At 46.0% G+C, this 23,839-nt stretch overlaps 1 protein-coding gene across 1 annotated transcript in view; it reads left to right on the top strand.

The window, feature by feature from the left end:
- Window positions 1–23,563, top strand: part of XDH (xanthine dehydrogenase) — a 78,687-nt gene extending 55,124 nt beyond the window's left edge. Inside the window, 18 exon segments of the mRNA XM_012652529.1 lie at window positions 343–517; window positions 991–1,087; window positions 1,988–2,112; window positions 2,874–3,007; window positions 3,440–3,527; window positions 4,726–4,812; window positions 9,270–9,461; window positions 9,658–9,803; window positions 10,543–10,624; window positions 11,165–11,260; window positions 11,904–12,032; window positions 12,710–12,784; window positions 14,550–14,602; window positions 16,435–16,549; window positions 17,006–17,071; window positions 18,356–18,544; window positions 19,910–20,086; window positions 23,054–23,563. Coding sequence (XP_012507983.1) covers window positions 343–517; window positions 991–1,087; window positions 1,988–2,112; window positions 2,874–3,007; window positions 3,440–3,527; window positions 4,726–4,812; window positions 9,270–9,461; window positions 9,658–9,803; window positions 10,543–10,624; window positions 11,165–11,260; window positions 11,904–12,032; window positions 12,710–12,784; window positions 14,550–14,602; window positions 16,435–16,549; window positions 17,006–17,071; window positions 18,356–18,544; window positions 19,910–20,086; window positions 23,054–23,104 — 2,077 coding nt within the window. The 3' untranslated portion in view covers window positions 23,105–23,563.
- Window positions 23,564–23,839: the final 276 nt, after the last annotated feature.

The following is a 23,839-nucleotide window of genomic DNA, read 5'->3' as shown; positions in this document are numbered from 1 at the left end:
CTGAAGAAGATCCGAATTGACACACACACTTCCTGGTGCCATATCTCCCATTGTGCTCATGGCAGACATCAATAATCAATCACGATATTCCACCCAGTGCAGCGTCTCAGTAGCTGCCAGTACCAAGTAATCAGATTGGCCCTTGAGATGAAATCTGTTTGTCATCCTGATCCCAGTGATCTCTAAGTCCTGTTCCAGCTCTACCAATTCTAAGCACTTATGAAGAGGTGTATAATCTTAATTAGTAGGATAAGGGAACAGAAAGGCTGCCGTACATTCCTAAAATGTGCTTTGATTGTGACAGCAGGGATTTCCTTTGCCTTTTTGAACAATCTGAAAATAATTTGCTTCATGAGGAACTTGGTTATGTTCTTTAGCAGTCTGTCTCTGCTCCTAGGTTACTTGTGTTGGGCACATCATCGGTGCTGTGGTTGCTGACACCCCAGAACATGCTCAGAGAGCCGCTCAAGGGGTGAAAGTCACCTACGAAGAACTTCCAGCCATTATCACAATCGAGGTAACTAAGTATGGCTGCCTGTGTAGAGGAGTGAGCTCCCTGTCCCTGGAGACACATTTATTAGGATCTTCTAGAGGAGATTCGAGTAGCAGGTAGGGATTTGAGTACAGGACTTTAAAATCCTTTCCAGCCCAGGGGTTTCTAGTCCAATGAAATCTTCTTTATGATCTTAGGCTCAGTCCACTATCGACTAAACTGAGTTCCTCCTCCCCCAAATTTCAGCTCTAATTACTTCCTTGTGGGATTCTTTGCTTTTCCTCAAAATCCAGGGTTGTCCATCTACAGCTGAGGAAATGGAGGAATATGACTCCCTGGAGTACAATAGGGCTTAATTTAAGTCTGTCTATGAAGATGGTAGAGATTCACTTATGGGAAGAGAGAGGCAACAGTTCAGAGCGCTTCTCTTTCCCCAGTCAGAAGCCATCTTCTTCCCCCTAAAAGCCAAGTGACCGAAGCTTCTTTGTGATCCTCAGGATGCTATAAAGAACAACTCCTTTTATGGATCTGAGATGAAGATTGAGAAGGGAGACCTCAAGAAGGGGTTTTCGGAAGCAGATAATGTTGTCTCAGGTACAGCCGCACCGTGCAGCAGCGAGAATGGGGCGGCCCTGGTTTGCGAATTAAATTCAAGAGATACACATTGAGCCTTGAAACAGGGAAGTGATTTCCAAACACTTCCTAACAGAAGATGCTCTCCGATGTTTGTAACAAAATAGTAGACAGTTGGCTAGGAAAGAGCTTCATTTATCTTAATCTCCACTCTCTCTATGCTGGATCTAAGTGATTCTAGAGAGATTCTAGTGTATTCTGCTTTGGAAGACTGGGGAAGATAATGGCCACTGATGCCTGGCCGGCCTTGTGTTTGCTAAGCCTCTAACCACACAGACTCCTCTCCCTCTCCGCCTGCCTGAAGGCAGTCCTGACCCATCCTCAGCTAGCCCTCTCCCATATTCTCCCTCCCCCCTGTCTCTGACACTCTGAAATTAGGCCCATAGCTCTCACCCAGGACAAGGCTGCTGATTAGCCCCTTTGGGGATTGTTTTTGACATTGGCTGTTGTGCATTGCCAAGTCACTACTATGTAGACAACTCTGCAGTAGGCCTGGTAGCTTCAGTTCCGGGAGATACTCTCATTTTCAGCTTTTCAAATCACATCTATTAATTCCTTCTTTACTTTTTACAATGATAGTTTTGGAAATCCTTGATTTCCACTGGCTGCAATGAGAAAAGCACTTTGCAACTGATGCATTTCAGTGTCATCTGGTTTCTTTGTTGTGAGGGGTGGGAGAGCTTTCAGCTCCCAGATGGCTGAGACTTTGGGGTCTTTTTTACCCCAGTCAGGGACCCCAGAGGTTACTTGTGAACAGTTGGCTCCTGCTCAGGCCACTTGGCAGAGCACACTCTCTTGCAAAGCAAACTTGCCCCTTCTGTAGCATCAGGCTCACTCGGAGGGGTCTCATTGCTTCCTCAGGAGAGCTGTACATTGGTGGCCAAGAACACTTCTACCTGGAGACTAACTGCACCATTGCTGTCCCCAAAAACGAGGCAGGGGAGATGGAACTCTTTGTGTCTACACAGAACACCATGAAGACCCAGGTAGATGTCATGAGGGTCACCTCAAGAGACGGGGAGGATAATGGGAAGCTCCTTGCTGACCAAGAGGGCAGTGTGGCAAATGGGAAGAGGGAGATCTGGGCTGGTCCAGAAGGGGACTTGAGTGTAATGATCCTGGTGCCAGACTCTGTCACCAACAAGCAGTGTCACTGAGCTTGTTCTATGATCTTTCTTGGCCTCAGTTTCCTCATCTTTTTAAAATGGGGCCTGGTAAGGTTATTGCAATGATTAGGAGAGTTTTAATACTTGAACTAGAGCCTGCTAAGTGTTGGCTATTATCATTCTAGTGCCATATGGCCTTGGTCAAGTCATAGCCTGCCTCAGTTTCCTCATCTGTAAAACAGATGGGTTGGATTAAGTGATAGCTGCAAGGACCACTAAATTATCTGCACCAGGTTAAATCTGCCCCATTTCTCACTACCTGTAATGCGACAGTGATTGCCAGCATTTTTGGCAGCTGGTCCTACCTTCGTGACCCACCAGTCTCTGGCCAGGTGGAATGAGTTCCTGAAAGTATCCTGTGACCAGCTGCTCACCTCTATGGTTAGAAACAGGTGTTTGAATTCAGTCTGCAGTGACTATGAGTGCTGGGCCCCAGCACCACTAGCCACAGGGCTGCACGGGGATTTTGAATCAAGGAATTTCAGAATTCACAGCAGTAATTAGGCCCATGCGTATCAGGGAGGCTCTGAAATAAGTCCAGATGATGCGTTCAGTGAGAGAGTTTTGTCTCTTGCCCACAGAGCTTTGTTGCAAATATGTTGGGGGTTCCAGCAAACCGGATTTTGGTCCGAGTGAAGAGGATGGGAGGAGGCTTTGGAGGGAAGGAGACCCGGAGCACTGTGGTGTCCTTGGCAGTGGCCCTGGCTGCACACAGGTGAGTACCAAAGCCTGCTTCTTCCAGCTGGCTCTGGGAAAAAGAATGAGGCTGCCTCTGCCAGGAAGGCTTTCTGGATTTCTCCCTGTTGGAAGTAGTTTTCCCCTGCTTTGAATTCTCATAGCTCTCTGTTCTTAGAACCCTGGGATGCAGGGTGAGGGTAACATCGCCTCTTTCTTTGTGTTTTGACGCATGTGTTCACGTCTGATCTCCCATGCCCAGCCGTGAGCTCCTAGGCTGAGGACATACTCACATCCTGTATTCCGTGCCTTGTCCCACATAGTGCCTAGGTGGCCAAGAAGCCCAGTATAGGCCTGTTTGGTGGACCAGGTGGAAAAAGCAGCTTCTCTGCTGTTTTCCTCCCTGAGACTCATGGGGCTGGGCTGTTGTTGAAAACTCACAGGTCTCTAACTCTCTTGGAACCCCCCTCAGGACCGGCCGCCCTGTGCGCTGCATGCTGGACCGTGATGAGGACATGCTGATAACTGGTGGCAGACATCCCTTCCTGGCCAGATACAAGGTTCTAGATTTGGGGGCTGTGCTGGGGTGGGCAGTGTCATTTTGTAGGTAAACCTGAGGCCAAAGGTCCAGGGACTGTACTTTTTGCTCCACTATCTGTAGAAATTCAAAGAAGAAATAGTAAGGAGAGAGATACAAATAGGCCAACAGCAATACAGAAAGGTGGTCCCAGGGAGGCTGGCAGGCCACTCCCAAGGGTGGTTTCGTGAGTTCTGTGAATCTGCCGTGGTCTGCATCTGGCCTTTGGCCAGTCAGGCTCAGAAGTGTGATCTGTCAGCAGACCTGGGGTGAAGACGTTGTGCTGCGTGGCTGAGCGTTCACACGTCGCAGGCCTCGTGGAAAACTCAGTGACTGCTTAGTGATTTACAGTGGAAAATAAAACTTCCCAGGGGCCTGCACAGCACAAGATGTTAGGACGGGCACCTGCTCTACCAGGCCATGGATTGGGCACTGCCCAGACTTCCCTCTGGGACAATCTTTTTCTGGGTTTCTACGGGTGACCAATGCAGCCTTTCCCTGTACACATTGGTACAGCCTTCCAGGGCTCAGCCCAGCTCTGGAAACCTGGGCGTCCCCTCTCTCCACAAACTGCCTTGAACATCACCCCTTCGACGTATTCCAACTTTATTTCATGATCGAACTCCCAGAAAGGGATCGTATTTCTCTTATTCTCAGATTCTAGTGGGCCTGAAGAAAGTACCTTGATCTTTTGGGGTCCCAGTTTCCACGCTAGTAAAATGGCCTGTAAAGGGTATTTTGAATGGTTACGTGAGGTCAAGGATGTGCGAGCACATGATGCTCCTGCAAAGTGTAGCTTTTTTTGTCTGCTGACTAGGGCTGCGAGGGGACGCTCTGGTATCTTCCCTAGTTTCTCTTCCCGGCCCTCCCCTCCCTGCCCTGAAAGTTAGTCATGACTAACTTCTCTTTTTGACCTCCTTACTTCCTCTCCTAGAACTGGGAGCAGGCAGCAGGAGGGAGGGGTGTGGGGACGAGTGTGTGCAGGCTCCAGGTGCCAAGGGTGCACCACGGGGAGGTGTTAGTTTCTCTCCTCTTCACCTGTTACCTTCTGGTGACCTCTTCAGGTCGCTTTTGTTTCCACAGTGTGATGTTCTTTCTGTTTCTTCCAGGTAGCGTAAGTGGGAGGGGAGGATCGGAGACAGAGGAAGGGGACCGTTGAGACATCACTCTCCTTTTATCAGGTTGGCTTCATGAAGACCGGGAAGGTCGTGGCTCTGGAGGTGGATCACTTCAGCAACGCAGGGAACACCCAGGATCTTTCTAGGGGTGTAAGTAGGACCCACACCCACCCCTGCACCCAGGGGTCACTGGGGGGTCAAGGGTGTGCCCCACAGCCTGTTCCCATACAGGCACAGGCCTCCCCAGTTCTTGCTTGTTACTGTTGCCATAGCCTCCTAACTGGTCCCCACCTTCAGGTTTCCCAGTCTTGATGAATCTCTAAAGAACAGAGTCGATCCGATTACTTCACCGATAAACGCATCCTTCTTGTTCAAGATACTTTGCCAAGCTGGCAAAATTAGTTACAAAGCTTTGTGTATGGTGTGGTGGCATCGTGTGTGTGTATGCATGTTTTGTAAACATATATATGTGTATATGCACATACATATCATACATATGTATGTGCATATATCACATATATACATATATGATAGACATGGAAAAAGTCTGAAGGAACATACACCAAACTGTTAACGTGATCAAATTGTTAACAGCGATTGGAGTGGTATTTAGGGGTGCACACTGTCATTTTCTACAGTACACATTTCTGTGATGTTTTAGTTTTAAATAATAAATTGCATTGCCTTTACATTTTTAAAAACCTTTTTATTGAAGTGTAATTTACGTAAGTAAAGTTTATCCATTTGAAGTGTATAATTTAATGGTTGTTAGTAAATTTAAAGAGCTGTACAACTATTATCACAATCCAGTTTTTGAACATCCATCACCCCAAAATGATTTCTTGTACCCATTTGCAGTCACTCCCGCGCCCATTCCCCAGGCCCAGGCAGATGCTAGTCTGCTTTCTGTCTTCATAGAGTTTCCTTGCGTCACCAGGTCGTAGAAACAGAACTCAACGCTACATAGTCTTTTGTGTTTGGTTTCTTTCTCTCAGAATTGTGTTGTGAAGGTTCATCTATGTTATAGCATGTGTCAGGACTTCATTCCTTTTCCCTGATGGATAATATTCCATTCTACGGATTATACCATATTTTGTTTCCCAGTCACCTCTTGATGGACATTTGAGTTATTTTCAGTTTTTAGCTCTTATGGATAATGCTGCTCTGAACATTCTTGTACCAGACTTGTGCAGATGTATATTTTTATTTCTCTTAGTAGATTCCTAGGAGTAGAATTTCTGAGTCTTTGATGAACTTAACATAAAGAAATGACCAAAGTATTTTCCAAAGTGACTGAACTACTTTTCATTTCAATCAACAATGTGTAAGGGTTCCCGTTTCTCCACATCCTAAGTAACACTTGGTAGTGTCTGTCTCTTGATTACAGCTGTTCTTGTGGATGTGGAGTGATGTCTCATTGTGGTGTTAATTTGTGTTTCCATAATGACTAATGAGGTTGAATATCTTTTCATATGCTAAGTAGTCAGTCATATGGTTTCTTTGGTCAAATGTTTGTTCAAGAATTTTGGCCTTTTTGAATTATTTGCCTTCTTGGTATTAAATTATATGAGATCTTTATATATTTTAGGTATAAATCCTTTATCAAATATATGATTTGCAAATATTTTCTCCCTTTCTGTTCCTTGTCTCTTTATTTTGTTAATTGCTGTCTTGTAAAGTGGAAAAGTTTTTAATTTTGATGAAGTCTAACATGATCCATTTTGAATTAATTTTTCTATATGGTATGAAGTAAGGAGCTAAATTCATCTTTTGCATGTGTATATTCGACTGTCCCCACACCATTTGTTGAGAAAACTACCATTTCCCCATTGCATTTCCTTGGCAAATTTAGGGAGAAAAAACAGTTGACAATGAACATAAGATTTATTTCTAGAATCCCAATTCTGTGCCATTATCTACATATCTATAATTATGCTGGTACCATACTCTCTTGATTATAGCAGTTTTATAGTAAATTTTGAAATTGAGAAGTCTGAGCCTCCAACTTTGTTCTTTTACAAGATTATTTTGGCTATTTGGAGTCCTTTTCATATAGATTTTAAGAATTGCTTGTCAATTTCCACAAGACAGCCTGCTGAAATTTTGATAGGAAATGTGTTGAATTTATAGTTTAGTTTGGGGAGAATTACCATTTTAATAATATTGAGTCTTTCAATCCATAATTATGGATTTTCTTTCTGTTTATTTAAATCTCCTCTCATTTCTCTCACCAATGTTTTGTAGTTTTCAGTGCATAAGTCTTAGACTTTTTTGTACCCTCATCCCCAACCCCTGTCATGTTCCCTTTTCTTTAGTCACATTGAAGATCTCTGATTGCCACACAGACCTTTTCTTTGTACCTTCCATTGACTTTGTACATGATGTTTTCTATAGCTAAAACATACTTCCCTTCAACTCCATCTGGGAGACTCCTGTTGATTCTTTATCATGCAGAGCAAATATTACCCTAGTCCCTTATACTCGTGTAAACTACCTGTGGCACTTACACCTGAAATCATGGTTATAAGTCCAGGTTTTTGTCTTTCCTACTGGGTTGTGGACCCTTCAATAGCAGTAAATATATTTTATTCCTCTTTGTAACCTCCATGCCTTCCATAGTGCTTGACACACAACGAGCACTTTTTAAATACTTATTGATTTGATAAATAACTGATTGACCTAAGTAGTGAGTTATGTCTTTACAGTTGAAACGGGATTCAGAGAACCTGGGTCCTGCATTGTTCTTTGGGTCCCTTTGGTACCAAGCAACATCACCTCCTTGTCTGTAATTTAGCAGCCAAGATCATACTGTACTCTTTTTAGGAACTGAAATTTTTATTTTGAGATAATTGTAGATTAACATGCAATTGTAAAAAATAATACAGAGCAATCCCATGTATGTGCTATATACTCTGGGGAAACCTCTGTTCATATTTTTTGTCCATGTTCTAAAGGATTATTTTTAACCCAGCTTCCTCCAAAGGTTACATCTCGCAATACTATACTAAAACATTACTACAAGGATATTGACATTGATACAGTCAAGATACAAAACATGAAGATGAATTAAGTTGCCCTCTTATGCCCACACCCACTTCCCTCCCTCTCTTACTCCCTCCCTAACCCCTGGTAACCACTAATCTGTTTGCCATTTCTATAATTTTGTCATTTTTGAGAATGTTATATAAATGGAATCATACAGCATGAAACTTTTGGGATTGAGTTTTTCATTCAGCATAATTCTCTAGAGACTTATTCAAATTGTGTGAATCAGTTATTTGTTCCTTTGCATCACTTAGTAGTATTCCATAGTGTGGATGTCCAACAGTTTGTTTAACCATTCATCCATTGAAGAACATCTGAGTTGTTTCCAGGTTTTTGACTATTACAAATAAAACTGCTATAAATATTTGTGCATAATTTTTGTATTAACATAAATCTTCATTTCTCTGGGACAAATGCCCAAAAGTGCAATTAGTAGATTATACGGTGGTTTCAAGTTTGGATTTTGAAGAAACTGCTGAAGTGTTTTCTAGAGTTTCTGTACTATTTTGCATTCCTAACAGCAGTGTTTAAGTGATTCTTTCTCTCCACACCCATGCCAGAATTTGGTGGTGTTGTCACTATTTTTAATTTTAGCCATTCTGATAGGTATGCGGTGATATCTCACTGTGGTTTTAATTAGCATTTTTCTAATGGCTAATGAAGTTAATCATCTTTTCATGTGCTTATTTTCCATTGTATATACTCTTCAATGAAATGTGTGTTCATGCCTTTTGCCCATCTTATAATTGGACTCTGTGTGGTTTTGCTGTTGAATTTTGAGAGGTTTGTACATGTCGTAGACGAGTCCTTTGTCAGATACATGTTTGGCAAGTATTTTCCCTTGGTGTGCAGTGTCTTTTCATCTTAACAGCATCTTGAGAAGAGCAAACGTTTCAAATGTTGGCAAAGTCAAATTGATAAATTTATATTCTTATTAATAGTGTTTTTGGTGTCAAGTCTAAGAACTCTTTGCCTGACGTTTGATTCTGGGGGTTTTTGCCTATCTTTCTAAAAGTGTTACAGTTTTACATTTTACATGTAAGCCCACGAGCCACTTTGAGTTAATTTTGTATAGGATGTGAGACTTAGATTAAGAGTTTTCATTTCTTTCTTCCTTTTTTTTTTTTTCAGCCTATGAATGTCTAACTGCTCCGGCACCATGGTTAAAAGGCTATCCTTGCTCCACTGAACTGCTTTTTAACCTTTGTAAAAAATCAACTGGGCATATTTGAGTGGGTCTATGTCTGGGTTCCCTATTCTGTTTCACTGATCTATGTGACTATCCCCCCTACCAATTCCACACAGCCTTGATTACTGTAGCTATATAATAAATCTTAAATTGAGTGGGCTGGTTCCTCCCACTTGTTTTTTTATTTTTCAAAATTATTTTAGCTATTCCAGTTCCTTTGCTTTTCCATATAAATTTTAGAATAATCTTGTCTACATCTACACAAAATCTTCTTGAAGAAGGCAAGGCATGGATGCAGCCCTCCGGGTTCCTATTTGAATTGCTGATGGAATCAACTCACCGTTCTCTCCCATTTTGGTTTCCTGTGCTTCAGATAATGGAGCGAGCTCTATTCCACATGGACAACTGCTATAAAATCCCCAACATCCGGGGCACTGGGCGTCTGTGCAAGACCAATCTGCCCTCCAACACGGCCTTCCGGGGCTTTGGGGGGCCGCAGGGCATGCTCATTGCTGAGAATTGGATGAGTGAAGTTGCCGTGACCTGTGGGCTGCCCGCAGAGGAGGTAAGCTGGGAATTTGGTAGCACGAGTCAGAGTGGGTTAGCCCACTTGGCGGCGAGGGTGGCTTTGTATCTTGGGCATCTCCCATGGGGGTGGAGGACAGGCAGGTCCTGATGATGGGGCTGGAGGCTTCAGTTTAGGTTGTGCCCTCCCAGTGTCTTGCCACTCTCAAGGCCTCGGTGTCTCTCTCCTTGGGAAGGTGAGGAGGAAAAACCTGTACAAAGAAGGGGACCTGACACACTTCAACCAGAAGCTTGAGGGGTTCACCTTGCCCAGGTGCTGGGATGAATGCCTAGCAAGCTCTCAGTACCACGCTCGGAAGAGTGAGGTCGACAAGTTCAACAGGTAAGAGCCGGGAAGGGAGTCCCATGTGCTGGTGCTCTCCTGGGTTTCATATTCTGCATCTGATAATTTAATGGCTAACTTCTGAGGCTGTTGAGTTTGCCAACTCAAAGCAATTCTTTGATCTTGTAATGATCTTCAGCCTGGGGCAGATGGGCTCAAGCCTGCACTCAGCGTCATAGCCCATTAGCTGTGGTTCATCTTTACACATGTGTGTGCCTTCTGGGCACACCGTGTTATAGCCCAGGACTAAGAGCACCACAGTTATGTACCCACCTCTGACACTAATCTGTAAACGGGACTTGGCAGTCACTCCATCTCCCTGTGCCTCAGTTTGATCATCGGTAAAATGTACATAATTATGTTGGTTCTGTCTTCTCCTTGGAGCTACTCAGATAACCAAATACAAAGCACAGAGAAGGCATCATTGTCATCAGTAAGCCACAGTGTCACCCTGAGGTGATGACAGTCCAAAATCACCAGAGCACTCTGACCCCATGTGAATTCCACCCAGGGTGGGCTGTGTTCCAGCTGCACTAAAGAACCCATGACCCAAATTTCCACCCTTCTCATTTTTGTCTACACTGTTGAGGCACAACTCAGTTATGACAATGACGATATGGGCGGCTGCAAGGATGTCCTGTCTCGATATGATGTTGACTGAAGATATTGCCTGAAAATATGTGCAATCTGACGTAAATATGGCAGAGAAGCTTCTATGAGAATGTTCCTTTTTCTCCAGGGAAAATTGCTGGAAAAAGAGAGGATTGTGTATAATTCCTGTCAAGTTTGGAATAAGCTTCACAGTTCCTTTTCTGAATCAGGTAATTGCCTTATACAATTTCGTCCATTTCCAGCAGACAGGGGCCTCATTATCCCCTGTTGACAGAATTGCAAGGGAAATCTCGTTGTCACCAGTAACAGAGCTGACCAGGGGAGCTCTTTGCCATTTCAATGAAAGTCGAGCTTGCATGTTCTTATTTGTCCAATATGTCACAGGCAGTGAGACTCAGAGATCTGGGACCAACCTCTAGTTCCTGCTCTTCCTGAGTGCAGGACTGAGGACAGCTACTCTGCCTCTCTCGTCCTATTTCTTCATCTATAGAGTGAGCACAGAGAGATTTGGCCTACTTCCCTCTGAGGGTAAGAGACACCAAGAGAAGGCTATGAAGACATTTTGCATCCCACTGATGGTCTATGTGATTACATCATGAGATTTATACTGCCGTCATTTTCATCTGCAGTTTACATCCAGAAAGTTGCTGCTGGTGTGCTTTTTCCTGAGTTCCATACCTTTCGTCCCACATCTTAAGCTGAGTTAGGATTTACTGAATTTTGTGTCTGGTGTCCTTCTCTCTGCTTAGGCAGGAGCCCTGATTCACGTCTACACCGACGGCTCTGTGCTGCTGACCCATGGGGGCACTGAGATGGGCCAGGGCCTGCACACCAAGATGGTCCAGGTGAGCAGCGGTACTGTGGGTGTCCTCGCAACACTGAGGTGTCCATTGTAAAGGAAGGTGCTGTGAGCAACAGAGCAGTGGGACACACCCATGCAGAAGCAGGCTTGAGATCTGGCCCGGCCCTGTCGCACACATGCATGTGATCCTGGGCAAGTCTTCTCACCCTCTTGGCCTCAGTTTCCTCACACGTGCAAAAGGATTTTGCAAGTGATCTCTGCAGATACTTCCGTTACCAGCATCTCTGTGTGGAAGGTGGGTGTCCTGTGTTTATAAAGGTAGCTAGTTTCCCACGCTCCAAGAGAGTCCTCAGAGGAGAGCTAGGATAATGGGGCTGGATTAGAGTCAGCACATCTGCTCGGCTCACAGGGGCTGGCCAAATTGGATTTTATGAAAAGCCAGGGTTAGCTTTAAAAGGCACTGTTTGTCACCATTAGGTTTATGAATATTTTATCCAACAAAATTACTCCATCAAGTGCTGCTTCAAATTCAGCCAGGTGTGAGAACATCCCAGAATCAATAAGATTAGAGCTTACAAAATTATTTTCTTGCCTGTAACAGAGAACATGAATCCCATCTTGGGGAGAAGGCAGCCAAGTCCCATGATAACAATTTTTCTAGAAAGCAATATCTTCTCTTTTTGCAGGTGGCCAGCAGAGCTCTGAAAATACCCACCTCCAAGATTTATATAAGTGAGACAAGCACTAACACTGTGCCCAACGCCTCTCCCACAGCCGCCTCTTGCAGCAGTGACATCAACGGGCAGGCCATCTATGTAAGGAGCCTGGGGGGGCCAGCAGAGCAGAGGGCCAGCCCAGGGCTTCCGGCCTGGAGAGTCTCCCTGGGTGGGAGCTGGAATGGCTCCTCTCAGGCTCTCTGGCTATGGCTGTGCCTTTGGCAGTTTTATCTAGGAGGATGCTGTTTCTCTAGACACCAAGCTAAAAGAGAGCCCCAAGTATTGTAATCACTTCCATCACAGCCAGGAGGGATGAGTGCAGGGTGGGGAGTGGTGCTGGGGGAAGCAGAGGCTTCTGGAAAGACGTCCTCCCTGGTGTAGGAACCGGCCACGAGACAATGGACTGAAATCAATGATGGGTCAGCCACGTCGGACCCACTTGCTTCTGGCCCATGCGGGGGATGTACTCAAACAAGGAATTTAATGGGAGAAGGCACCTCCTTGTGGGCCAGCCCCTCAAGCATTTCACCCTCTGTCAGCCTAAGAGCTGGGTCAGGAAGTGCTCTCCAAGCAAAGGCCAGGATGGCCCCTTTGGCAGAGTCCTGTGGCTTCCACCCTGGGCCTCGGTCATTCTGGAGAGTGGTAACAAGGCTGTCTGAGTGGTACCCTGGGCACAGCATTGCTTGGAGGTGGCCTTGCAGAGGCCCTCGGGTTTTACCCGGGCTGTAGAGTGCAGACGACTGATGTGTCTGGTGTGTGGTGGGTGCTTTCTGCAGGAAGCTTGTCAGACCATCCTGAAGAGGCTGGAACCTTTCAAGAGAAAGAATCCCAGTGGCTCCTGGGAAGACTGGGTGAGTCTGAGCAGATCCAAGTTACTTTTGCATGTGAGAGGAAGATCAACACCAGGGCCTCTGTTCCGACTCAAAACACACATAAGAGACGATGACCTAGTCAAACAGGCAAAGAGAAGATGAGGGGTCTGTGTGATCTCACAGGATGAGTAAATGCTCAACCTTGCTGGGCCCCTTTCTCTGTGCTTTTCACAGGGGAGGGAAGTCACTTGAGGAACATTTCTGATCCATGACTTTGACAGCCTTGTGGGAACTGGGGAGTTGGCCGCCCTGAGCCTGAGAGGATGGGTGACGGCTCAGCGTGCTCACCTGGACCTGGTCCTACGCCCCACTTGTCTGGGAGCCTCACTGAGCCTGGCTTTCTTCAAGCCCCATCCCTCAGAGAGTCACCCCTGGCAGTGAGTCCTGTCACCCACCCCTCGAGTCGGGGTCCACTGAGACTCCCTCTGTGAGAGAGCAGGGTGAAGACGTCACCCGAGAGCTTACATCACTCCTGTGATTTCAGGAGTGACAGAACAAGCACTCATGCCCAATTCTCTGACTTCTGGATCAGAGGGCTGCCAGTCAGAACTCCTCAGAGGGAAGCTGCATGGAAGTCTCCCTCAGGTGGGAGACGGCGGCTCCTCCCACAGGCAGAGATACCAATGGCGGCTCAGCTCCCTCAGCCCCCAGAGCTGGGGTGGGAGAGCTGGGCATGACAGTGACACAAACAACGTGCTGCACGTGGGCCAGCTCAGAGGGTACAAGTCTCCCTCAACAGAGTAAAAATACATTATTCTTTCAGACCTACTCCTCTTGCTATGCCTCGCGTGACCTTCCCTTCCCACACTCACAGATACCGTATGCATGAATGCCACAGGAATGCAGCTTGATTTTGGTGGTTTGGGTTTTCGTGTGGATTTGTCAGGCAATTTAAACGTTTTCAACAACAATCTTGACAGCAATTCTCCACTGTCTGACCCGTTGATCGGAGCTTTGTCCTCAACCACCAGCCATGTAGTCTTGTGCTCTTTGTAAACAGAAAACGCCAATAAATGAGCCACAGTCACCAACACACACACACACACTCAAGCACGTGTATACACATGCATACACATTATATTATTAATGTATGACTAGTGCAGATCTTAGGTCAAAGTCTTTTTCCCTAAGTGTTAGTTTTCACATCTGTAAAATAACACGTTAAGTATAAAATGAGCACAATAGAGTTACTTTTATAGTGGCGAGAGTAGGGAATAATCCCCAAGGAGAAGTGACTGGACAGGCAAGTTTGAGGTAGTTGTTGAGGGGAGAAAAGAATTGGACAGACGCAAGGGAGGAATGACATGAACGAAGGTGCGGAGGTGCGGGGTCACAGAAGGGTTGGGAGAGGGTTAATGCTTGAGTGTGGCTGGGGTGGCCGTGGTGTGCTACAAAAGGCCAGGGAGAAGACTGTGGTCCTTAACGTCAGGCATTTGCTCTCGAGGCGATGGGGAGTCACTGAAGGCGCTGGAGTAGGGCAGTGGCATGGTCAGTGTGGTATGGTAGGGAGATGACGTGAGGCGGGACGACCAGGTGAGAGGCTGCAGTAGGACCCCAGGCTCGGGGTGGTGAGGACCCGGTGCAGGTGGCGCAGTGAGAATGCGGGATTAGGCGTGGAAGTGGGAGTCCCCAGTGAGGACTGATGGGCTTCCGGATGGAGAGGATGAGCTCAGGAAAGCTTGAGTGGGTCGGGGTTTCTGGAAACCACTCTTGCCCCTTCCTGATGGCCATTTCCTCTCCTCAGGTCACAGCTGCCTACATGGACGCAGTGAGCTTGTCTGCCACTGGGTTTTACAAGTAAGTACGGTGCTGTTCTCGCGCAGCTCCCAGCATGCGTCCTCCTCACCCCCAGGACTCCTCCAGCACTGAGTCCTGCAGCCTGGGGTCAGGAGAGAGCAGTGCCAATGAAACCCTGCTCTCTTCAAGGAACTTCCACTAATTTCAGTCTAAAGATGCCCTAACATATGTGGGATTACAGAACTATGTGCCAAGGAGGCAGAAGCACAAGCTGCCATCTCAGAAGACCTGCCTTCTAGTTCTGGTCTCAAAGTGCACTATTTCCCTTGGGGAAATCGGTGGTTGCCTCTGAACCTGTTTCCCCCTCTATGATATGCTGGGCCAAACACCTTCCACTCCTCCCTCGCAGTTCTCCTGCACGGACCAGAGTGTCGGTGTTCTGAGTTAGCCATGGCGCCTCTTTGTACTGTGCACTGGATTTCTTTGTAGAGGCTTTCTCTCAAAAGAACAAGAGGAGGATTTAGAGCACGGGGTCTCATTCCAAAATGCAGAATACAATGGAAACTTGTTAATGCAGTGAGGTTTAGAAGAGGGCATGTATCTTCTGCAACTTTACAATTCAGTAGCAGTGTGAATAGCTGGAGACCCTGCCCGTCTGACTCAAAAGCTGTGAAAAGATCTGATAATACTTACTGTGAGGCATAATGTTTTAGCCACCTCTGGGAAATCTCACTAGCATCATTTCTTTCACAGATCAATAGATTTGGAAAATATTTCAATGTTTGCTTTAAAATGTCCTTTATGAGTATATGAACATATAGATAATATAATAACATTATAATACAATAATATATAATGACATATAGAACACATTATATATATAAAAAACAAATGAGAGTTAATATACATCATGTATATATTAGGCAAAGAAATGCTTTCCCAATGCTTCCTGGGTTATGTAATATTTGGCCAACATAAACACAAAATAATGAAGATTTTCTCATAAGTTCCTATGACATTTTTGAAGTTCATAAAACTAGGGTTTTATAAAGGTGAACCGAGATGAACATGGTGAAGTCAGGGCTCAAGGAGGTGGTGGTTTCTCCTGGGAGAAGTCTTTCCCTCGGCCCTGTATTGGTTTTGTTTTTGTGCAGATTCTGGCCATGTCAGTTTTTGTTATTTCTGTGTAACATATAGAATAACATAGATACAGTGTATTATAAACTGTGAGTGTGTGAATACACACATACACACAAATACATACACATACATATATATGACTTTTGCAAAATTGGAATTGTATAAGGTACTCAGGATTGGAAAAGAAAAAATGTATGAGGGAGCATTCGTTTCTATTAATAACATTTTCTTTGAATCATTTCTTGAATTTTTAAAGGGGCCAGCAGGTGGGGAGTGGTTTCTTAAAGATGCACCCAGGTTGGCGTGAGATACTGATATTGTTAACTTTCACCTTGAGAAAGGTGAACAGCCTGGTGAGCAGGTAAACTTGTGTGAACAGCCCAAGGGCCACCACAGGCAGAACCTTCAGTTCTAAAGACCTTGGCTTTTAATTCAGCAGATCCTTTAGAGTGTGACTTTCATGTCCTTCGTGAGCTCAGACAAACCTGTCACCTCTGTTTCTACCATGTGGAGGCTGTACAGAGTGATTACAGAAGGAAGATTGGCAAAATAAAGGAGAGATGAGATAAAATGCTCTGGAATACGTAGGTTTCATTAACAGGTTCAAATTGTTCAAAACACGTGGGCAGCCAAATGAAAAGATAAAACTTTGAGGGTTCAAAGATTTTGTGGGACAGGCTGTTTGTGTGTGTATGGGGAAGGGGGTGTGTTCATCTTAATGCATGTGGGATACCTTCTCTTTTCTCTTCCAGAACACCTAACATTGGCTACAGCTTTGAGACGAACTCAGGGAACCCCTTCCACTACTTCACGTATGGGGTGGCTTGCTCTGAAGTAGAAATTGACTGCTTAACAGGGGATCACAAGGTAAGAAGTTCGCAAAACTTTAGTACTAAGGGAGAGAAGAGAACAAAATGTTATTTATGGATGCTGAAATTTGAGTTTCATGTAATTTTTACTTGTCACAGTTTATTGACCCCTTCTTTACACGATCTGCCCAGACTCGAGTTCGAGTCCCAGGTCCCTGGGAACCTGTCCTTATTACTCACACATAAATGTGTGCATAGTTATTTCCAATTGCTGAGAGGTCATTGCCACTCCTTACTCCCTACCTAGCTGCTAAGAACTCAAACTTCAGCAGTGACAATGGCCATAGAGGCTTGGCGAGAATATTAACATTTCCACCTGAGCATGCCCAGAGCTTTCTGCTTGGGGAAGTGCTATCTGTGCTTGCACTTACAGACTGAGGGTCACCAAAACCCATCTGTCATGTTGCAGACCTCCCTCTTCTCTCAGACTGCTTCCATTTTGTGTCTACTTTAGAACCTCCGCACAGACATCGTCATGGATGTTGGCTCCAGTCTGAACCCTGCCATTGATATTGGGCAGGTGAGGCTCCTGGGGGACCAGGGTGGTGGTGGACTTGGCCACTGGTGTGCCCCATCCCCTGCTAGGGTCCAATGTCGTCTTTAGGTGATCAGAACATGGTACCTAGGGAGTCTCCTCAGAGTGGGATTTAGATCGCGATAGCCTACCCAGCAGTCAAGGCAGAAAGCAAACCGATATGGATTGACTTGAAAGGGCACTTACCCTCAGAGAACAAGAAGATGAATGGTGAAACACCAGACGCATGCATGTGTGCGCACACAGTTTGGGAATGAGCACAGTGTGGTGTGGAGATTTAGTTTGGGATTGATGCTTGGAGAGTCTGAGGTCAGAAAAGTTTTCTCCCTTCTCATCTCTCTTCCACCCAGAACAGCCTTGTGCTCCAGGAAATAAATGCGGCCACACGGCGGGTAGTGGAGCACCCTGGGAGCGAAAGACAAGGGCTCAAGCAGGAGGAGAAAAGGGATGGCCCAAAGAAAATCACTTCAGGAAAACACAGGGTTATTGAGCAGAATAGGTGGAATGGGAGAAAACAGAAGAAGGAATCAAGAGTTCAAGTATTGACCATTTGGTAGAAAATATAAATTGCTTTTCTCAAAAATGAGCAATTACTGAGTATACAGAAATCTAGTCATTAGTCAATCTGTTCATGAATTCAACCACTGGGGAGCTCCTACTAGGACCAGCCATTTGGGGAGCCCCTGGTATGGGCAGCACTGCAGATCCAAAGATGATTAACAGCCAGTCTCTCCCCCAGTCCTCTTCGGATCCGGTGCCACATGTCACTCTTGTGAGCAGGGGGCTGGGAGAGCACACACGTGGGCCAGTCTAGCATGGCAGGGGCCCTAGAAGAGATCTGTGAGGTACAGCAGGGGCACTTCCCCGGAGGACAGGCAGGGGTGGGAGTTCAAAAGGCTGCAGGTAGGTCTCAAAGAATCTGGTATCCAAGAAATTCCTCCTGTGAACTTGCTTCTCAGCTTTGGGTCACCATTTCCCCGGTGGTGACACAGAAGGAACATCTCCAAATGCACTGCAGCAGGTTTTGGTAGAAAATATGCCTACCACTGCGTGACCCTGACAAGCTCTAAAACTGACCTTCAGTGTTAATGTCTTTGCTGTGCTGGAGCTGAAGCCTAGTGAAAGTCCAGACAGGTCATCCTGGGGCTGGGGCAGGAGCCAGGTGAGCAGTAGAGGGCTGTTGTAGCTTCCTTGTGTCCACTGTGGCAAGTGGCATCTGTCCTCAGGGAGGGGGAGGCAGGGTAACCATGGTCACTGTCTGTCCTGCAGGTGGAAGGGGCATTTGTCCAGGGCCTGGGCCTCTTCACCCTGGAGGAGCTGCACTACTCCCCGGAGGGGAGCCTGCACACCCGGGGCCCCAGCACCTACAAGATCCCTGCTTTTGGCAGCATCCCTGTTGAGTTCAGGGTGTCCCTGCTCCGTGACTGCCCCAACAAGAAGGCCATCTATGCATCCAAGGTACCGTGGCTCCGGGTCTGTGCTGCCATCTGATCTGCCCTGTGGGAGGTCACAGGGGGTGGCAAAGGGCCTCAACCACCCACCTGGTGGGTCTGCAAGGGACACATCTTGACAAGGGAAGAGGATTTGACACTGGCCCTGGTGAGGGTGGTAGAGGGTAGGGCAGTCCTGCCTGAGAACCAGTAGAATTGCATTGAGGACACCACCTGAGGGTGGTTGAGGTTGGCTTCTTTAGGTGGATGTAGAGGGGTTCCTTAACCGAATCCTGTAGGTTTATTCCTGGCCTGCGCCCATATCTCAGGCCTGCATCCCCGATGCTTGATCCTCAGAGGTGACCGCACAGATGCAGCATTGCTGTGGTCCCGTGAGAAGCAGTGTCTTCCCTGCAGAGGGGGTGGCACCTCTGTACACACCCTTTCATCTCCTTCAGTTGCCGAGACCCAAACTTAAGACCAGATCAACATGCCTGGAGGATTGTGAATAACTCTCCTCTGTTTCTTCCCTATCTCCAGTAACTATGAAAAAATGATTGAAAATTGATTTAGCTGATTCATGTAGTCCTAGGTCAAAAGGAAGACACTTAATCCCTGGTAACCAATGAAACACCCACTTGCTCATCTCATGGTTTACTTTGTGTGTGTTGGGGGGACACATTGTGACCCTTGCCATCAGCTCTCACCCTTTACCATGCGTTGGAATCACTGTGGTTCATGATACAAATGCGCCTGTATGGGGCCCACCCCCAGAAGTTTTGATTCACTAGGGCTGGGGTACGGCACTGGAACAGGCATTTTTAGCAAGTATCCTTAGTGATTCTGATGTAGGTGGTCTCCGATCTCTGCTGTGGGGAGAGAAAACCAACCTCTGCTAGAAAGCATTTTAATTCTTGTTTGTCATTACGCCTATAATTCCAGCAGATGCTGTAAGTATGATTATGGTGCCTGTAAATGCCGGTGTCAGAGCTGCAGGTAGATCGTGCCCCGAGCCTGGTGACAGTGAGGAAAGGGTTACCATGATGTCGGATTTTGTGGTCTATAAAGTATAATGATCTAGGGTAACTTTAAATGGTACATGGTATTTGCATGGCGTCATCAGAGAAAATTCTACAGCAAGAGTTAAGAGAAATAATGCCCATGAGGTCCAGTCATTTACTAGCCTGATTGTTCTCAGTCCCTGATGAATTTCAAATGTGCCTTCCTGCTGTGTGTGGTGTGGCCCTGTTAGTGCTGGGTGGGGGCTTCCCTGACACCACCAGCCCTCCTGGTGCAGGGCTGCTGCTTGGTCAGGAGTGCCGCAGGGGCCGTGTGGTGGCATGGAGACTGGGGCCACTCCCCTGACTCCCTGCCCTGTGCCCTGTCCGTTCAGGCTGTCGGGGAGCCGCCTCTCTTTCTGGCTGCCTCCATCTTCTTTGCCATCAAGGACGCCATCCGTGCAGCCCGAGCTCAGCACACAGATAATAACATAAAGGAACTTTTCCGGCTAGACAGCCCTGCCACCCCGGAGAAGATCCGCAACGCCTGCGTGGACCAGTTCACCACCCTGGTATGATGCCTCTCATGTGCCCACTCAGTCCTGGGGAGGCCGGGGATCAGCTGGCAAACTGCAGGGGAGGTTCTGCAGGGAGGAGAGATGTCGGGCTCTCTCTCTCAAGTGGGCAGCCTTGCCTCAATGGCCGCTCTTCACTCTGCAGTACGAGGCACCCACTCGAACTTGCAGGAGAATAATGAGAGACCCCCTTAAAGCTGCAGCTTGTAGCTGGACCTAGAGATAGGAGAAATGTATGGGGCATAGTCATCACCCACGGATTTCATCATTTTCCCATCTAGGTAAGGGTGATGAATAAAAGTCTAGTGAGGGTAATCTTCATGTTGGTCATGAGTATTTGGGGGCTCTTCTTTGTTAAAGACACTGTGAGTATACATGGATGGAGGGAAAAAGAGGGAACAATGAATTAGATTGACCACATTTATTCCATGCACCATGGAATGGTGACACTGGGGACACACAGGTGCCCTTGAGGACTTGGGAAACCAGATTATGTTATATGGTTACCAATTACTACCTTGAAGGTATATGCAGCAGAAAGTAGCAGAGGAATTCCACAGTCATTGGAATCACTTTGGGAAGCACCTATGTGATATTTTTAGTGGGCAACTAGAAGACAAAAGAAGACCTGGCAAAAGAAGACCATTGTAGGATTCCAGCTTCTTCCACTGCTGGAACCTCAGAACCAGCTCAGCCTGTTTGGACACTGCATTTACAGAGCTCCCCAATTGCCTTTGCAACCACAGCCTCTGTTGAGTTAGCAGGACTGGGTTCTTCCTGATGCTCAGGTTGGGTTTCCTTCTTTTGAAATCTGATAGGCCTTTTGGATTTAGAGGTAAAGTGGGAACTTACGGTCCCAAAGTGTTCCAGGCATGAGGAGGGTTGAGGAGATCCCCCAGGGCAGCAGATTTGCCATCCCTAACCTCAGCACTGTGGATGAAGGAGGCATGCAAGTCTACATCCAGGCCTCCCTCAGGTCTGCCAATAGTGTTAGCTGTGGGCTGAGAACACACAGACCATGTGTGCAGCTCCCAGGCAGTGAGGACACCCACAGCTGTGGGGCAACCTTCCCATGGCCCACCACGGCCCCCCATGCTGACAGTTACCCAAACCCCATTTCCTGGAGAGTAGGGGTGTTGCCTGGCTCCCAAGAGGCTCACAAAGTTTGAAAGGTTAGCTCCTGACACGTAATCTGATGCAGAACTTGATCCTTTCTTAAAATCTTTGTTTCTCTTTTACTGATACATAATATTTTACATATTTATGGGGTACACAGGAGTGTTGCATGCATAGAATGTGTAATGGTCACGTCAGGGGATTTGGCGTGTCCCTCACCTTGAGCATTTGTCATTTGTATGTGTTGGTTTCGTTTCAAGTCCTCTCTTCTAGTTACTTTCAAATATACAAAATATTGTTGCTAAATATAGTCCCCCTATTCTGCTCTCAAACATTAGAACTCATTTCTTCTATCTAACTATAGGTCGGTACCCATTAACCAACTTCTATTCATCCCCCTCCCACCCACACATTCTTCTCAGCCTCTGGTACCTATCATTCTATTCTCCGTGTCCATGAGATCAAGTTTTTTAGCTCTCACATGCGACATTTGTCTTTCTGAGCCTGCCTTATTTTACTTAGCATAATGACCTCCAGTTCCATCCATGTTGCTGTAAATGACATAAGTCCATTCTTCTTTATGGCTGAATAGTATTCCGCTGCATATATATACCACATTCTCTTTATCCAGCCATCTGTTGACAGACACTTAGGTTGATTCCGTATCTCTGCTGTTGCGAATAGTGCTGTGATAAACATGCAAATACAGACATCCCTTTGACATACTGATTTCTTTTCCTTGGATAAATACCCAGTAGTGGGATTACTGGGTCATATGGTAGTTCTATTTTCAGTCTTTTGAGAAGTCTTCATACTGTTTCCCATAGTGGCTGCACTCATTTACGCTCCCATCAATGGTGTATGAGTTCCCTTTTCTCCACATCCTAGCAACATCTGCTAGTTTTTGTCTTTTTAATAATTGCCATTCTAACTATGGTGAGATCATATGTCATTGTGGTTTTGATTTGCATGTCCTGATGATTAGTGGTATTGAGCATTTTTTCATGTATCTGTTGGCCATTTGTATGTCCTCTTTTGAGGAATGTCTATTCATGTCCTTTGCCCATTTTTCATGGGATTATTATTATTTTTTTACTGTTGAGTTATTTGAGAACTCAATCATTTTAAGAGCCCCTATGAGGCCCCAGACTTAAGATACTTTTTTATGTTACAACACAAGTGATTTTTTTTTTTTTTTTTTTGAGACAGAGTCTCACTCTGTTGCCCGGGCTAGAGTGCCGTGGCGTCAGCCTAGCTCACAGCAACCTCAAACTCCTGGGCTCAAGCAGTCCTACTGCCTCAGCCTCCGGAGTAGCTGGGACTACAGGCATGCGCCACCATGCCCGGCTAATTTTCTTTTTTTTTCTATATATTTTTAGCTGTCCAATTAATTTCTTTCTATTTTTGGTAGAGACGGGGTCTCGCTTTTGCTCAGGCTGGTCTCGAACCCCTGAGCTCAAACAATCCGCCCGCCTCGGCCTCCCAGAGTGCTAGGATTACAGGCGTGAGCCACCGCGCCCGGCCACACCACTGATTTTTAAATCCCTGCCATGGAATCATGTAGCAGCTGATTCTATGAGTCCACCATGCTTTTTAAGGACTGTGAGTGCCACATAAGAAGGGGCCACTTCTATACTGTTCATCACTGTATCTCCAGAGCCTAATAAAGTGCCTTCACATGGAACGTGCTCAATAAAAATAAGTGAATGACTAGGAGATTAAGGGGTACTGTCCTGGGACATTCCCAGTGTCGGGCACTGCAGAGTAGCTTTGGTCCTGGAATGATGCAAGAGGGTGGGAGGGGCACCCCCAGACCTCGGCAGTGAGAGCTCTGCTGTTCCTTCCTAGTGTGTCACTGGTGCAACGGAAAACTGCAAACCCTGGTCTCTGAGGGTCTGAAGAGAACGTCCCCAGCAGAGTCTTCCTGTGCTGTGTTGGGGCTTCCATGGAGCAGGAAGCAACGTACTGCAGAACATGGATCTATAAAAGTCGCATGATGACAAAGCCGTGACTCATCAGGATGGCATTTGGAAGAAAATTGAATGCATTGGAAGATTTTGGTCAAAAATGTGATTTGCAAACATAATGATAAGCAAATTTAGAACTGTTAGGCCTAAGTGACGAATATGCAATTATGGTCATTTCTGTTTTAATCATGTATTTGGAATAGGTTTAGGAAGAGTTGTGCTGTGTCCCCACTCACTGGACAGCCTACATAACTTCAAGCTCTGATGGTGTCTGTCCTTCAAAGAGGAATCCCACAAACCTTCAGAAGTTCAAACCAAAGTTATTCTAAATCTGTGTGCCTTCCTCAGAAAGCCTTTTCTTTAAACCAATAAACATCATATCATAATCTCAGATCCATACTCAAATTTTGCAGTGAGACAGTGGGTGAGATTAAAACTTCTAACCACTTCTGAGTTATTGGAGAGAATAAAGAATAACAGAAATTCAGAGTTAATTGGATCCGATTTTGTTAAGCTACATAAAGTAAGAATACCCTATAATGCAAAAATCCAAACAACTCAATTATTGAGCACATTGACCTTCAACCTGCTAGATCTCCTACCCTTCCTCTTTGTGTATCTTCCAAAAAAAAAAAAAAAAAGTTAGGTTTAAAAATCTTCTGCATTT

The sequence above is a fragment of the Propithecus coquereli genome, unplaced genomic scaffold (genome assembly GCF_000956105.1).
Source record: "Propithecus coquereli isolate 6110/MARCELLA unplaced genomic scaffold, Pcoq_1.0 Scaffold39, whole genome shotgun sequence".
Lineage (NCBI taxonomy): Eukaryota > Metazoa > Chordata > Mammalia > Primates > Indriidae > Propithecus > Propithecus coquereli.
This window is presented reverse-complemented; position numbering and strand designations above follow the sequence as displayed.